This window comes from Scedosporium apiospermum, assembly GCF_000732125.1.
Source record: "Scedosporium apiospermum strain IHEM 14462 chromosome Unknown SEQ_SAPIO_0088, whole genome shotgun sequence".
NCBI lineage: Eukaryota > Fungi > Ascomycota > Sordariomycetes > Microascales > Microascaceae > Scedosporium > Scedosporium apiospermum.
The window spans coordinates 1,634,335-1,650,267 of record NW_015971789.1 but is presented as its reverse complement, the minus strand read 5'-3'; the positions used below and the strand labels follow the sequence as shown (position 1 = coordinate 1,650,267).

The window sequence follows — 15,933 nt, the reverse complement described above, 5'->3', positions numbered from 1 at the left end:
CCCTTGATCCCTTGATCCATTGGGCATTGACCCCATTGATGCGCTTTCCCCGCATTGTCCCAATGGTCAATCCTGCCCCAGTCGTGCCTTTCCATCCCTGACATCAAATTGATATCCCAACGTACTTCATACTTCGTACTTCGTAGCCCAACGCACTTGTCCAAAGTATTGATCCTAACGCAACGCCCTCCGAAATCGAAATTCAGCTCCCACCACCACCCACCGCACCCGGACCAGACAGAACCATCAGAACCATCCCATCTCTGAACGTTTCGGGAAACTCTCTCTCCCCCTACATACCCCAGCTCTTCCCCCGTGCATACAACACACATTATCACTCCCCTCCAAAATCCTACAAAAGATATAAACCACCCCACCTAATCTGCACTTGCATACCACACCAGCGCAATATTCAAGCCATGATCCAAGCAGGTCTCCCTTCCGACCTAACCAACAGTGTCACCTCCTCCGAGCCCGCGCCCGCCGCCGATTCAACCTCCGATCCCACTTCGGCACTTTCCGCTCCTGCCGACGCCGCCTCCACCTCAGCCTCGCCGCACATCTTAGAAGCCGAGGTTCAGAGCCTCGCCGGTGCCGTGAGAAACGCCTGTTCTTCTTCTGGCCCGGACTTGTCGGTTGATACCAATTTTTGGGATGTTGAGATGATGGCGCCGCCTAATGCTACGTCTTTGGTAAGTTGTTCGGTTCCTTCGCAGTCAATTCGGTAGTTCACTTTTTTTTTTCTTAATTTTTTTTCCCGCTGCTGCGGCAAGCATTTTTACTAGGGCTTTTTGGTGCCTTCTAAAATCCGTCATGTCGTCATCTCCAAGCACTTTACTCTCCCTCTCTTGCACTCTCCGTTGAACAGCAATACCAAAGCCATGAACCTCAACTTCCACCCGATGTAACCGCAATACTAATTAGCCCTTTCACTCTTTCCTCCCCGACCCCCCCAACTCTTTTCTCCCTTCCGCGCCAAAGAGCCCAAAAAAGGCCATGATTCCCACCTTCAACTGGACCAAGCTGACACGCCTCCTCCCCCTCCTCCCCTCCGCAAAGGCCGCCATCGCCCGTCTCCGCGCCTACACGCCTCCGTCCTTTCCCCTCTGGGACCAGCTCCCGGCGAGCCGCCGCGCGGCCGTGCTGATCCTCCTCTATGCCGATCGTCGCGGCGACTTGCGCGTGGTGCTGACCATGCGCGCCGCGAGCTTGAGGAGTTTCTCGGGCCATGCGGCGTTTCCTGGGGGCAAGGCCGATTCGGTGGATGAGACTCCTTGTAAGTTCTAGTGTTTTTTTTCTATTCTTCATCGCTCCCTCCCCTCTCTTCAATGCGACAACTAGAAAAGGTAGATCGGGAGGGGGGAAAATAATACCGAACAAAACTGACGCCTCTTCAAACGTTAGACCAAATAGCCCGACGAGAAGCTTGCGAAGAAATCGGCCTACCCATGGATGACTCCAGGATCCCCGCACCCTTCAAGATCGAATTCCTCTGCCACCTCCCTCACAGCCTCGCCCGCAACGGTCTCGCCGTTCGCCCCTGCGTTGCCCTCCTCCACAACCCACTCACTCCTGCCACCACCAACTCATCATCCAACTCGAACTCTACCAATTCTTCCTCCTCCCACCCCCACTCCCCACCGGACTCCATGATGCCCCGTCTCGACGCCAAAGAAGTAGCCGCCGTCTTCTCCGCCCCCTTTGGCAACTTCCTCCGCGCAACCGACGCCCCCGTCCACCCCGGATCAACCCCTCTACCCGCCGGCCACTGGTACGACGGCAACTGGATCTCCTGGAAGGACGAACCCTGGCGCGTCCACAACTTCTACGTCCCCGTCAACAACCAGCGCGTCGTGAAACCCGACAACGAAGACGTCGCCACACCTATCCCAGACCCGCTCGAGAACGGAAACGGCACCCCGGCGCAGGGCGAGAAGATCGAGGAGGTCGCCGAGAGGTACAGGGTGTGGGGCATGACGGCCAAGATCCTCGTCGAGGCCGCATCGTTGGCGTACGCGAGGCGGCCCGAGTTTGAGCATAACGAGATCTGGGGCGACGAGAAGATTATACTGCTTGCGAATGAGGAGGGCCAGTTTTTTGATAGGGCAAGCACTAAGATCAAGGTGACGGGGGATGTCGCGGGAGCGGGAGCGGGAGCGGCGACGACGAGGACGAACGAGCCGATGACGCCTACGGATGAGGCGGTTGAGGCTGCGAAAAGGGCGGAGCCTGCGAAGATATGAAGATGACGGCGGTGCGCGGTGTGGCTTTGTCTTGGGGGTGCGGTCATGAGAGCGGAGATAGAATTCTGATATGTTAATGAGATTTAGATTTATGTCCCTTTGCCTCACATAGGCGACTTTACAATGAGTATGATATTGATCGCCAGTTGATGCCCTGTTCTTCCCCTCCATATCACTACACATCTCTCTCCCCCTCTCTCCGAGTACGGCCACGCCTCGTCGCCGCCCAAATCTCCCCTCTCGACCCGTGTCGCTCGTTCGAGGAAGCTCCACGATCAATGGCACGCGGTATCCTTCGTCGAAGAAGTGGTGTTTCCGAATAGGAGATACCCCACAAATGCGCCGACCGAGACGGCAATCATGACCCATCCGTTGTAGGTCATGAAGATAAGCCTAGTGCCGGGAGAAAGAAGTATTGCCCACGATTAGAAATCCCCTCCCAAACCAGACCAAAAAAAGGGGGAACGGTGCAGCAAATTGAGGGCACGGGGGATAACTTACATGAGCATAAAGGCGTAAAAGTTTTGAATGCCGTAGAGAACGGCCTTGATAATGTGGGCTCGGCGGTTGATCTCTGGCTGGTTCTGTCCTGACCAAAGGAAAGGAGTGGACTCGTTAACCTCTGCGTCACGATCGTCTTTTTTGTTGAGGAGACGAGGGGGGAAAGAACGTCTTAGCTTTCTCTGTACCACATAATTTTCTCTGGTGGGAAAAAGAACCCCGAAACAGAACAGAAGAAAGATAAGAAGTATAGCAAAACGCTTGAAACTAAACGAACGATTGGGAGAAAAGGGGGGGAGGCCAGGTGTTGGACTTACTCGGAGCCAACTCGACTCGCTTTGTTACGGCGAGCTCGTACTTCCTGCTAAATGCTCGGATGGCTTCGTATCCGGCGCCAATGGCGACGACGGCGATGAGGGAGAGGACGAGGTCGAAGGTGGAGCGGATGTGCCATTGGCGGAAGACGATGCAAAGGTTCTTGGTGCTCCATGTGAAGAGCATCTAAGAATAAGTAAATAGAGATCTTAGCTGACTCTGTTTGGAGGAGATGCGATTGGGGATTGTAGACGGGGGATGGCTAAAACGAACGTTCATGCTGCACATATCGTTGCCGCCGCCACCGTGATCCATGCCTCCGTCGCCGTGGTCCATGTCGCCGTGATCCATGGCGTGATGCATGTGGCTGCTGTGATCCATGAGGAGGTTGTCGTGGAGCTTGCGGGTTCGAAGGAGACAGGCGCTTCGGGGTTCGTGTCTAGATCGTCGGCGTGGCCGTCGCGGAGGTCGAAATCGAGATTCTGGAGGATGGGAATCTGAATCGCGAACTCGAATAGTGTAATTGTCGCTAGTTTCTTGCGGAGAATCAGGTCGGGACAGGAAATGAGTTGAAGGAGGAAGGAACAGGGACGGGTGAAGGCGTCACGCGAGTTTAAGCTGTAGCAGGGCCCTGGTCAAGGTCAATGGACTGGGCTGGACTAGACTAGGATTTGAGTTGAGCTCTTTACAGTGGGGCAGAGAATGTGCTCAAACGGGCGCATTTCACACCAGCATGATGCGTGTCGGGGCCCATTGCGGAGCTCGCACAGGCCAGCCACGCTACAATGACGCTGAGGGGGTGCGTGGTGTTGCCTGGCCTGGCTTCGCTGGCTGGCTGGCTGATGGAAAGCTAATACTTCGTACGCGTATCAGTACGCTTGTGCCTCAGTAATGCCAGGCCGTGCGTCGTTATCGTTGCGGTGCCCGTCAACGCTGACTGATTATTCAGGCTCCCCCCCCTCCCAAGGCAATGGGCTTTGATATGAGACTTGACAGTACCGAGTGGCGGATTGATCAATGTTCTACGAAGTATTTTTGCGCTATTAAGATTATTATCTGATCAAAATGTGGAGAAGCCGCCCTCGGGGAGCGTAACGTGGTGTGTAATTTGTAAACGGGAGTCGAGTCACAGTCTCAGTCTCAGTCTTTGAGATGGTGTCGTCCCATCATTAGGCGATTTCGGACACAGCAACACGCCAGTCTGTGAGAGTAAATCAGCGAAACCTTTCACTTTCACTCCTCCCCTTCGCGAACTGCAATCCCTACCCACCCCAGGTCAATCTTACATTCTTCAAAGCCGCCGGGCCCCTAGTTCGTGTATTGGTTGATTTATTTTCCTTCCCGTCCTACCCCTGTCTGAGGTCCCCCATCGCATCCTTGCTTTTCTTTATATCCGCAGAGATGTTGGCCCCTCCCATCAATCTGCCGAAGTGGCAAGTTATCACGAGAGAACCCCAGATGAGTTGCAAAAACTCACCTCAGTCTTGAGAACAAACCAACTAACCACAACTTGAAATACCTTCAGGCTCGAGGGAAACTCCCACCTCCTTCAACCCCCGATCAACAATTACTGCGTATACAATGAAGACTTCACCGTCATGGTAAGTTAAAAAATAAATAAAAAAAGACCATCAATTGATTTGAAATCCATCAACCCTCTCACATCCGGTCATTCCACTTCCCAAATACCCCGCCAAAGAACCAAAAAAAAAGATATCAATCCCTAACACGCGATCCCCTCTCTCCTCCCCGCGCCCCCAATACCCAGATCGTCGGCGGCCCCAACGCCCGCACCGACTACCACATCAACGAAACCCCCGAATGGTTCTACCAATACAAGGGCGCCATGCTCCTCAAGGTCGTCGACGACGGCGCCTTCCGCGACATCGTCATCCGCGAGGGCGACATGTTCCTCCTGCCCGCCAACACCCCCCATAACCCCGTGCGCTTCGCCAACACCGTCGGCGTCGTCCTCGAGCAGCGCCGTCCGGAGTCCTCCGTCGACCGCATGAGGTGGTACTGTCAGAAGTGCGCCGCCATCGTGCATGAGGCCGCCTTCCACTGCACGGATCTCGGGACCCAGATTAAGAAGGGTGTTGAGGAGTTTAAGGAGGACTTGGAGGCTAGGACGTGTAAGAAGTGTGGGACTGTGGTGGATTGGAAGCCTGCGCCGGGATCTATCAAGGATCCGAATTTGGAGTAAACCAAAGTTTGGTATACATATAAATGTATATGTGTATTATGTAGAAGAAAAGGCGCAAAGAGGAGTAAATAAGCACGGCGACTGAGGGTTGTGGTTTGGTTGTGGTTTGGTTGTATTAGGCGGCTGGTGTTGAGCAAGAAACTACGGGATGAAATCTATTATGCATTGATATAAGCTCTCCATGATATCCAAATCAGCTCTGTAAGGTTAACTCTTCCCTCCTATTTACATCCGCCATCATCAAGTGGGACGCATATTGTTCCGTAAAATGCGGCGCAACTCGTACAGACCCTATCCTGGCCCCAAGAAAAAATAACCAAAAAAAGGAAAAATTCCCCCCAAAATAACCCTCTAAGTCTCAGAGAATTCATACGAGCTAGTCGACTCCTCAACAGGAATCTCAATCTTAGCCTCCTCAAGCTCCTTCCCATCAACCCTGAGACCAGCCCTCATGACATCTCCAGGAACGACGGGGCCAACACCGGCAGGGGTGCCGGTAATGACGATGTCGCCGGGCTCAAGGGTCATGACCTTGGAGATGTCGCTGAGCAGCCTGGGGATCTGGAAGAGCATGAGGTTGGTGGAGGCATCCTGCCTGGTCTCGCCGTTGACCTTGAGGAAGATCTCGATATTGTGGGGGTCGGGGATGGCGGACTTGGGGATGACTCGGCTGAGGGGGAGGAAGGTGTCGAAGCCCTTGGCGATGTCCCAGGGGAGACCCTTCTTCTTGGCCTCGTTTTGTCCGTTGCGGGAGGTCATGTCGATGGCGAGGAGGTAGGCTGTGGGGAAATATCGGGGTTAGTTGGGATGGTCTCGCAACTCGCGTCGGGTGGCAAGGAGGGGTGGTTGGTGGGCGGATTGCCCCTACTTACACTCAATGGCGTCCAGAGCGCTCTTCTCATCAGCAGCGTCAAAATCCCGAAGCCTCTTGTTGAGAATAACACCGAGTTCGACTTCATAGTGGAGATCGACACCCCTGGGGCGGATGACGGGGCCGGCGCCGGGGAGGACAATGGAGGAAGGGGGCTTGAGGAAGAAGAAAGGCTGCTTAGGCCGGACGTTGTTGAGCTCCTGGACGTGGTCACTACAGATGTCACAACCGCCGTGTTAGCTTTCATGCATCACCCCGCAACTCCCCTCCATAAACGGTTGGAGTCGGTAAAATACCAAGCCAGTAAAAAAGACAACATAATTGGAAACGATGGCGCCTTTAAGCTGCAGCTCGAACTTACGCATAGTTGCGTCCAATGCAGACAATCTTGCTAGGCGTACGGAAACCAGAGGAAGTCATGGTTGCGAAGGATCGACGGAAGAGCGACATGGTGATGGAAGGAGGGGAAGAAAAACCACAACAAAAATAAGCGAGGAGAAATGGCGTCTATGTACTATTGCAAATGCGCAAGTGGCTCTATGGCAAACCAGGTCGCGATTACGGTATCGAGGTGAGGGGAAAGCAATAAGTCACACAAAGAATTGCGCCGGATCAATATCTCGGGTGTCCCGCGCCCTGCTTGTAAGTCTCGGTCGTTCTTCTGGGGAGCGAAGTCAAAGTGCTGGTGGCTGCGGGAATATGTACGTTGGAGACGAGGGAATCGGAATTGGCCAATTGGATCCGACGACCGGAGGAAAAAAGAGTGTGCGTGACTGTGACTCTGGAAGGGGAATGGAACGTGGAGAGGCGTCTAGGAAAACGGCAGTTGGATTTCGTTCTATTCTGCTGTTCGAATTGAGGTGGAGGTTTTTTTTTAAAGCTCGCTTTGAAACTCGACTCGACTTCGACTCTGAAGTACGTACACAGGTACACCACATGCACATGTCGTGTTTCCGAGTAGCCGATGTGCGGAGCTTGTTCATTGGAAGATGGCATCGTGGGTGGAGCTCGCGGAGAAGAGCTCGGAGACGAGCGCCTGTGGCTTCCTCGGATTTTCCGAGCTTGGTTCACCTTCACAGATCGACTTCGGGTACAACCACGAAGCACTTACACTACCGCAGAGCCCATGTGGGGCAACTACCCCAAAATTCCGGGGATGGTGGCTAGTTGGAGTTGGAGGGATTTTGAGAGAATCGTAACTTCTCCTTGTTGGAAGGTGGATCCGAATTCAGAGGAGGCTCTGAAAAGTATAACAACGTGAGCATGAACTCTACCGTTCCTTCTTAGGTATAAGACAGTCACTTCAAAGCTGGAGGAACGAGTCATCACCAGGCCCACATTCGACGACAGCTCATCTCAGAGATGCCAGTCAACTTCTCCGCCTGTAACATGGCAAATGAAGCCGCAGCTACCCGTGGGAGCCTGCACTCCTAGCTTAAGATCACGCATGGCATATTCCAAACGGCCTGGTGAATTCCGTCTGGAACATCTGCAGTGCGGAACCCATCTCGATTGGAATCCCTCTCGAAACGATGGACCCGAAAAAAGAAAGAGAGCACATGAGGAGAAATACAGGTATTGCAGATCTGAGGTTGCTTCCAAAGTACCCATATGTCTATCACTCTGGAAGTTAGGATATGAAACCTGTTTGTTCTTTGCTCTTACTCTAGGTATCCATTGACAATCGATAAAGTCTTTATGTGGATGCTTCTTCAATGTCGTATTATTGTTGTGTTTGGCGTTCTAGACTCCCTGTGCTTCGAGATTCAAGGCTTACTAACGCTTTCTGGTTTAATGAAGCCAGGAGGGCAGGTGCATTGCAGCCTCACTCTGGCCAAGCTCTGGGCACGACAAATAATTACGTTTTTCCGCCATTAACCTGTCGGTGGTCAACACCACTCACCAAACCATTTAAAACATCACCAACTTCATACCACATTTGTGAAGTCGCAAGACGAGGTCGGAAACATAAACAAAGCAGTTCCAAGAAGTCATTCAAAAGTGGCATTACCATAAAAGCATCAATATTTTACACACCAACATTTCAATAACCAGTCTCAGCACTATTTTGCCTGTCGTGACCCACTCGAACAACCCCTAATTCCTCCCACGACACTCTCACCACAACATTCCAATTAGCCAACCCCGACCCATAACCAGCCATGGAGACCCTCCAGCTGGCCCAGATGCTGGCCGACCTGAGCAGTCTTAATGCGACTGTAAGTTTCCTTAGGTTTAGCTGGCAAGACCGCTAAGCGCTGAACTCGAAAGCCCACTACCACCCCAAGCCCCATCCTACAGCGACACTGACGCTCAGCCCGGCATACTAGGAACCCCCCGCCGCATCTTCCCTCTTGAACGCAAGCAAGAAGATCGACACTGCCATAGAGAAGATCGAGATCGAGCAAAAGGACCAGCCGAAGCAGGAAGGCCGACCCGGAATGAAGAGAGCCGCCTCAGCTATCAGCTCCACAGGAACTGGAGGCAAGTTTGACAAATTCAACCGTCATCTCCTTGGCAGCCAGTCTCCTTCCCGACCTAGTTCGGCCGCAGCCACGTGTCCTGCGACCCCTATAGGACCTCTCGATGTATGACTACACTTTTAACGTCCCCCATCCCCGCCCGGCGTCCCCTGCGCCACATCCTACGAACCTTCCATTTGTGTTCTAACATGTCTATGCGCATCTGTAGATTGAAGACGATGTCGATAAAGCCTCTATGCTCATGGCCCTCCACGAGATTCGAGCCAAGCTCAGGCAGCAAGATAATACCAGCCTCATGAGGGCGAGAGAGAAGATCGATGCTTTGGCTGCTCGCCAGCAGGCCCGAGAGGCGGCTGAGCTGGCCAAGTCGAAGGATGAGTCTCGCAAGGCCCGATACCATTATCCCCGTTAAATCGACGGACGGCAAAACCACAGTACCTGAAGTCGACAAAGGAGCTTTTATAGTGTGCTGATGACGACCATGGTGATACTGCTTTTCTTCTTCCCTCCTAATATTTTCGTTTCTTTTTCCACTTTTTTTTTTCTATTTTGGTCTCAAGGAAGGATCTAGGAGTTTTGAGGAGCAGGGCGGTCAGGATCCCTGATTTGAGCAACAGGGGAATTTTACGGACATTGGCACATCGGCGTACTGGAAGTTTGTGTTCTTGCTTTTTCTTTTTCATTTGTTTCTTTCTTTTCTCCTGTCACGTCACACAGCGACGATATACTCGAGGCGGACGTGGACATGGACATGGGCATGAGGCGCACCAAAAGGAAGGGAGGCTTTCTGCAAGTGATTTCATTTTCGAACAAGAGTGGGCAAGGAAGGAAAGCCCAGCGCGACATAATCCGTGTCATAGCAATTCGACAACGACCATAATGAAAAGTCTTTACTCGTCAAGAGGAGATGTCTTTTTTAACCTAATTGATGCTGCACTGCGCCTTTCCTCTATTCCAATAATCCAAATTGTCTCATTTGTGCAACTCGTCTGTGTAGAACACCCTGCATGTAGCATCGATGTAATCGCGGAGGGAATCCCCACTCGACGTCATCGGGAGGGCAACGGGGCTCTCCGGAATTCTCATCAGGTGCCCCCACCTGGCCCTCCTAATCTTTAGTTCGTAGTACTTCGCCATCAAGTATGGGTACTTTTGATGGGGCTGTGCCCACGATTCGAGAATAAGCGAAGAGAGTGAGGATTCCCGGGGGGCTCCGAGTTGAGATACACGATCTACGGTTAAGAATCTAACGGACGTAGTCTAGATTACTTGGCGGTGTGCACTAGGATGAAAGAAGTGGGATGGTGCGCAAGTGCGAAACATTTGGCAACCCTTGACCCAGTTCCGGCAGCGCCAATCGCCGAGAAGGATCCTCGACTTACCGACCGGACTGGGGTTTAGGGGAAATCGTGCACTTTGTCCAGAGTATGACGAAGAAAATCACCGTCCTTCTCCGGCTCCATCGTCTCCCTAGGGCTGACGCGTGTACACTGAATTTGCATTCTCTTCGCTCCTTGAAAATTGAATAAAGAGACGAAGAAAGTGTAAGAGAATGGAAGAAAATGGCAGAAAGGCGAAGAGACCGAGATCGCGTCAAGAAAGTAGTGCAAAACTCAATGACGTGGCGCGAGGAGGCTGAGGGGCATTTGGAATTGGAATTGTCAGCGCAACACAGCTTCATTGTTAGCGTGGAGGATGACTGAGAGGTTGCACGGGTATCCGCTGTTGGATGACGTTCTTGTTGGCACGAAGCTACGTTGATCTCAAGGCAAACGTTGGGGTCGAAATACTTCACTTCGAAGTACCGAGCTTATTAACTGAGCCGGACTGGGGAACTGGGGACCATCAAGAGCTCAGAGTTTCAAACTACGCCGTAGTACATGCGAACCTAGTGGTTAGGTTGGTTGCGTTGGGCGAGATACTTGCTTTGGGCAAGCTAAACTCTTACATTCCAGGTTCCGTTGATGTGGACCATACGGGCTCAGATTCACATTCCTGGGTCTCGGAATAGTGCTGCGGAGTGGCAGGCGGGGAACATTCGTACTAAGGATGCGAACCGGATGTTTGTTCAAACTTCAGCTTACTTGGGTCTATCACACACTTTGGAATTAGTCCAAGCCTAACGATTATCACCGTCAACCTAATCTGTATAATTTTCGTAAACGAGCTAGATGAAGCGGTGGGATAAGGTAATGGACGTGTAATCGCCCAAACTGGACAATAAACGTGCCGTGACAAGACAAGGAAGAGGGCACAGCCATCCTCTCCACTGAGGTGGCTGAATGCCCGGTATGGTGCCGGGTACGGTCCATCACCTGTTTCGTAGACCTGACGGAGCAATATACGTGGGCCGAGCCAAGTCTTGGGATTGTCCCCAACGACCCAAGCCCAGCTTCGCCAAGAAAACAGTCAGAGGCAAAAGTCAAATCATGCCGACTCTCAGCTCCTTCCTCTTTCTATTATAAGTCATTCCGTACCTTCAATCGCGCCCCTCCTTTGTTCCTTCTCCTTTCAGCTTTCATTTAGTTTTTTCATTCGACAAATTCCTCCTACGAAAGAACAGGTTCGAGACGGTTTTTACAAGTCGCGACAAACAAACAGCCATCTGTACGACTTGAATCGCAATTCCCACCCAGACTTGGTCGCACTTTACACCGTCGGTGATTTTCACTACACGAACGGGTCTCCAACACCTCACTAAGAACAAAACACGATCGGGAACCTCCATCGATTCACTTCGAATTTCATCGATCGCATCGGGCCGTCGACGTTACTCCACCCTTAACGGGGATTTATCCTGATCGGGGAAACAATCACATCTACACAATCAAAATGGAGTCGATAGGACACGAACTCTACAGTCGGTACGTCATCATCTCCCTCCGCCTTACGCTACCCAATTCTACTGGACCAATGACGGCAAGAAGAAAAGAGGAAGAAAATATCAAGAAGCTAATTACCTTTCTCCTATAGTGACTTGGGCTGCCCCCGAGGCTGGTACTACTCCCACGGCCGCTGCTACCAACGTACTGGGTGGTACTACTGGGGCCGCTGGGTCGTCGCCGGCGTCATCATCGCCCTCACCATCTTCCTCTGTCTGATCATCGCCTGCGTCAACTCCCGCCGCCGCCGCAAGCAAGGCCTCCGACCCATGTACGGAACCGGCTGGATGGCGCCCCCGGGTAAGTTTGGCGGCCCTCCGCCTCCCAACCAGCAGTGGGCTCCCGGCTACGGAAACCCCGCGCCGCCTCCGCCGCCCTACGGTCAGCAGCCTCAGTATGGTGCGTCGCCTTATGGCCCGCCGCCGCAGAATGGATACTTCGGTCAGACGGAGGGCGTGCAGCAGCCGCCTAACGCGTATCAGGGCGGCTACGCACCGCCTCCTGGACCTCCTCCCCAGAAATAAGGAGGGGACTCTGTGATGATGGGGATTGGAAAAGAAGAAGGGGAATCGGATCGTTATACGAGTCGGCTGCGAGGGGGATGAGGAATCGCTTGGTCGCGGGCCGGATGTCAGTTTTTAAGGGTAAACAGGAATGGAACGGATAAGGTAATGATGAATGATACCTCGCTAGCCATAGTGGCTTTTTTCCCCATTTTCTCTCTTTCTCTTTCTCTTCTTTTTTTCCCTTAACAAATACCTTGTATTTCCGTATTATATTGTATTAGACAGCTACGGAGTCTTTTCTAAACTCCAATCGATAATCTCTACCCTTGCGGGTTATGGTTTTGCTCAAGTTGTATTCAGAGTCCTAGTGAACTCTTCAATAATGAAACGTGCACCTCGATATGTCATATTTTCCTCCCTACCATAGCCCAGCCCCGGACCCCAGAAGTCAAGATGCCTTTCGCCTCGCTCGAAGCGATGCTTGCCATCTCCTCGACCAGTCTACATATCCTTGGCGAAGTAAAGACTCAGCAACTGGCGGGGTTCGATCCTGAGTCAGTCATAGACCGTGATCCCGAGGTGGTGCTCACTGAGCGATCGCCGGCCGTCACGGTCCTTGGAGTTCCCTTTTTTTCTTTTTTTGTTCTCCCTCTTTTCCTGGTCAAAGACCGTAACTGGGATCGGGGGCGTTGTGAAAGGTGAGCCAGGTCTTGAGTCGCGATCAAACATTTCCACCCGTGATAAACCCTGCCACTGTATAGGAGATGGGCGCAAGGCCGCATGGTTCTTTACCGTCGAATTTTGGATCACTAACACACCAGAGAATCACTTTCCCAATGTAGCCGTCCCTGCCAAGTTCGTTTATACCGCCCTTTAACGCGACCATTGTCTTCGCGGCGTCTAGATGCTTTTTCAGGGCATCGGCGTCACAGCACAACTTCTGCCCCCACCTCACATTCGTTAGCTCACGGTCCCTTGGCCTAGAGAGGAAAAGAGGTTTGGAAGTGAAAAAGGCATGTGGTCCTCACCGCATCGGCTGCAAGAGCGAGGGTCTTAGTAAGGGTCAGATCACTGACGGCGGTTCCTTCGCGGCGAAGGGCGTCATTAATGGAGGCGATGCATTGACCTTTGTACTTCAAGGCCAAGGTAGAGAAAGATTCATCATGGTGCACGTTGGCCAGGCTTTGGCATGCAGCGAGGAGGAGGGTTGAAAGCATGCCGGCGTCGGCGGCGGCTGTTTGGACGAGGTAAGACGTCATGCCCTGAGAAAAGGAGGCTTTCTCGGAGGCATTGTCGAAAGGCATGCAAGTGATCACTAAGTCTAATGCAGAGTTGAGGACTGGGTGGATTGTAAGTCTTGGAATGGACTTTGATTGGGGGAAATACTAGGCAAGAGACTGAGTTTGGATAGGGGAAGAGAAGAAGAGAACTCACAGTGATCAAGCAGATGATATTCGAGACGGCTCAGCGGGCGAGTGAAACTATTGAAAGGATCGATCCTTATAGTACTTAGACCCGTTACCACTAGGCTAGGGTCTGCTGTCGTAGCACCCGTTCGAGGGATGCGGGTAGTCCTACGCTGCCGGGATAGCGACGAAGTAGGAACGGCGGCTTTCTTCTGAGCTGCCTCCTTGGCCAACTTCTCCTGATGCTCGACTACGTTCCTCTTGCGCCGGCGGGGATTCCTTGCCGCGTGCGAGCGAACTAGCGTCTTGAACTCCGCGGCATCCGCAGGATTCGATAAATGGACAAACTGGAGACCTCCCCGAGCACGAGAAGGAGGCTTTGGCCTTTCATCGGCGATGGTCATGCCGGCGTTTCTTTAGCATTTGCCTAAAGGAGGTTCGAGGGGTTGAACTTGGAAACCTGGTGCCCTACAAAGTACGTGGGGGGATGATGGGGAGAATGAACTAGGAGGAAAACATAGACACCGCGTCACCATCAGAATATTGATTTCTTCTTATTAGAAAGGACACCTTCGTACTGTTTATTAGGAAGAGTTGGAGCGGAGGGGACGAAGAATTATAAAGCGACCCTGGAACTGACGGGGTATGCCGGTCCAAACTCGCCGTGTCCCGTCGGAGCCTGATGGATCAATTGATCCTTCTCGAGAGATGCCAAGAGTTGCATTTCCCCAATTCGGTATGGGGTGGCCGAGTTCTTGGGAGCTCTCGGCCTAACCAACCCCGACTCCTCCGAGTGATGGCTTGCAAAGAACACAGCTCCTTGCCTGCTTGTCCTATCGTCGGGCACGATCGTAATTTACAGCAAGCGGGAAGAGGAAAAAAAAATAAGAACGTCTTAGAGATAGCAAATTCCTATTTTAGAAGGACCTCCGGCAAGTTTCAAGCGGATTTGAAACGTTGGCGAGTAGACACACGAAATACTACGAGGTTCAGAAGTGATGTGCATCGTCACTCAGGGTATAAACGCCGCTCACGACCGTCACCAAACTGAACCCTCAACATGCATCAGAACCCCTCAGCTGTCTCACCCTACTCCTAAGCTCGCATGCCTAATGCCAACTACCTTGTCTTCAATAATTCCGATGTCCCCATAGCTAATATTTACGCTTGAGATCCTAAGTTTGCACCCGTGATGCTTCGCTCGAGGCTCGACAAGGCTCGGCAGGACGCTCGAATAAAAAGCTGGGACCCGAACACTCAAATACCGGATCTGAAGGGCAAGGTTTTCGTGATCACGGGTGGCAGGTAAATTGATTGTCTCCCGATGGACTGTTATGCTCGATCGCACTCCCAAGACACACTGCTGACTCGCTTCCAAAGTGGTGGCCTAGGTTTGGAAACGGCGAACAACCTCGCACGAAAAGGCGGCAAGGTCTACTTCACGGCGAGGTCGAAGGAAAAGGCAGAGCGCGCCAAGGAGTACGTTCGATCCAAGAGTCCGGATGTGGCCGAGGACCAGCTCGTCTGGATCTATCTTGACCTCGGAGATGTGGTTAGCATCTTGCGTGCCGTTGACGAGATCAAAGCTAGCACGCAGAGAATAGACGTCTTGAGTAAGGGGCTCTGGGTGTTGTGAACCTCGGTTTTGTGGAGTCGCTTACATGGTTCTTCAAGTCAACAATGCAGCTACCCTTAAGGATATAGGGAAGATGACGGATGCCGGGTGGGAATTGGGCATGGCGGTTTGGTATGTTTCCGTTCCCACCTCCCATGCCCCCGGCCAAAATCGCTAACCACAGTATCTATGTCGTAGTCATTTCGGTCACTTCATATTTACCAACGGCCTCCTTCCAGTCCTAAAGAAGACGGCCGCTCAAGACGACAGCGATGTAAGGATCATTACCATGTCATCCGAGGCCGCAAACGTTTACCTACCTGAAAACTACGAGTTCGACTTCACCTCACCATCTTTCGTCTCCGGCGTGCTGCCCTACGAGCCATGGACATGGCGATGGTTCCAAAAGCCACTCTTCGATGTTAATATGGTCCTCTATGCCCTGTCCAAGCTGGCCAACGCCCTCTTCGCCCAAGAACTCCAGCGTCACCTTGACGAGCAAGGCGTCCCCATCCGATCGCTGTCTCTGCATCCGGGCGAGGCTGGAACCGATGGGAGCCTATCCATCTTTGCGGGACCGTTCAAGTCTCTGCTGCGTCAAGTGATGCTTACGAGTGACCAAGGCTCGTATCACACGCTGTTTGCGGCGACGGCTGGCGAGATCCGGGAGAGGGCCGAGAAGTATAAGGGGAGGTATATGGTGCCGATGGGGGAGGTGAAGGCCGTGCATCCTGTGGCGGAGGACGAGGAGCAAGCTCGGAAACTGTGGGAGACTACTGCAGCGGAGGTGGATAGATATCTTGCTGAAATTGGACATGGCGCTTTACCTGAGTGGTGAAATATTGAGGTTTCTCGCTTCAAGATTCCGAGGGCGTGCCCGGTGTTTTATTCAACTGGGTTGGGTCAGG

At 52.5% G+C, this 15,933-nt stretch overlaps 7 protein-coding genes and 1 pseudogene across 7 annotated transcripts; 5 read left to right on the top strand and 3 right to left on the bottom strand.

Annotated features, from left to right (window-relative positions):
• Nucleotides 1-419: 419 nt before the first annotated feature.
• On the top strand, nt 420-2,243 carry SAPIO_CDS3438 (uncharacterized protein; the record flags this gene model as incomplete). The annotated part of the gene is made up of 3 exons (XM_016786229.1): nt 420-692; nt 925-1,276; nt 1,405-2,243. 3 exons carry the CDS (start codon nt 420-422, stop codon nt 2,241-2,243), a joined length of 1,464 nt encoding a protein of 487 aa, XP_016644235.1.
• Nucleotides 2,244-2,518: 275 nt separating this feature from the next.
• Nucleotides 2,519-3,422, bottom strand: SAPIO_CDS3437 (uncharacterized protein; the record flags this gene model as incomplete). Its single annotated transcript, XM_016786228.1, has 4 exons — nt 2,519-2,636; nt 2,745-2,832; nt 3,062-3,245; nt 3,333-3,422. The coding sequence occupies 4 exons, from the start codon at nt 3,420-3,422 to the stop codon at nt 2,519-2,521; spliced, it is 480 nt and encodes a 159-aa protein (XP_016644234.1).
• Nucleotides 3,423-4,640: 1,218 nt separating this feature from the next.
• On the top strand, nt 4,641-5,262 carry SAPIO_CDS3436 (annotated as a pseudogene; the record flags this gene model as incomplete).
• Nucleotides 5,263-5,613: 351 nt separating this feature from the next.
• Nucleotides 5,614-6,583, bottom strand: SAPIO_CDS3435 (Acylpyruvate hydrolase; the record flags this gene model as incomplete). The annotated part of the gene is made up of 3 exons (XM_016786227.1): nt 5,614-6,041; nt 6,135-6,346; nt 6,495-6,583. 3 exons carry the CDS (start codon nt 6,581-6,583, stop codon nt 5,614-5,616), a joined length of 729 nt encoding a protein of 242 aa, XP_016644233.1.
• Nucleotides 6,584-8,295: 1,712 nt separating this feature from the next.
• Nucleotides 8,296-9,028, top strand: SAPIO_CDS3434 (uncharacterized protein; the record flags this gene model as incomplete). The annotated part of the gene is made up of 3 exons (XM_016786226.1): nt 8,296-8,352; nt 8,464-8,721; nt 8,825-9,028. The coding sequence occupies 3 exons, from the start codon at nt 8,296-8,298 to the stop codon at nt 9,026-9,028; spliced, it is 519 nt and encodes a 172-aa protein (XP_016644232.1).
• A 2,420-nt stretch (nt 9,029-11,448) lies between these two features.
• On the top strand, nt 11,449-12,022 carry SAPIO_CDS3433 (uncharacterized protein; the record flags this gene model as incomplete). Its single annotated transcript, XM_016786225.1, has 2 exons — nt 11,449-11,480; nt 11,590-12,022. 2 exons carry the CDS (start codon nt 11,449-11,451, stop codon nt 12,020-12,022), a joined length of 465 nt encoding a protein of 154 aa, XP_016644231.1.
• A 947-nt stretch (nt 12,023-12,969) lies between these two features.
• On the bottom strand, nt 12,970-13,814 carry SAPIO_CDS3432 (uncharacterized protein; the record flags this gene model as incomplete). The annotated part of the gene is made up of 3 exons (XM_016786224.1): nt 12,970-12,984; nt 13,033-13,343; nt 13,439-13,814. 3 exons carry the CDS (start codon nt 13,812-13,814, stop codon nt 12,970-12,972), a joined length of 702 nt encoding a protein of 233 aa, XP_016644230.1.
• Nucleotides 13,815-14,602: 788 nt separating this feature from the next.
• Nucleotides 14,603-15,863, top strand: SAPIO_CDS3431 (Daunorubicin C-13 ketoreductase; the record flags this gene model as incomplete). The annotated part of the gene is made up of 4 exons (XM_016786223.1): nt 14,603-14,715; nt 14,791-15,023; nt 15,085-15,157; nt 15,224-15,863. The coding sequence occupies 4 exons, from the start codon at nt 14,603-14,605 to the stop codon at nt 15,861-15,863; spliced, it is 1,059 nt and encodes a 352-aa protein (XP_016644229.1).
• Nucleotides 15,864-15,933: the final 70 nt, after the last annotated feature.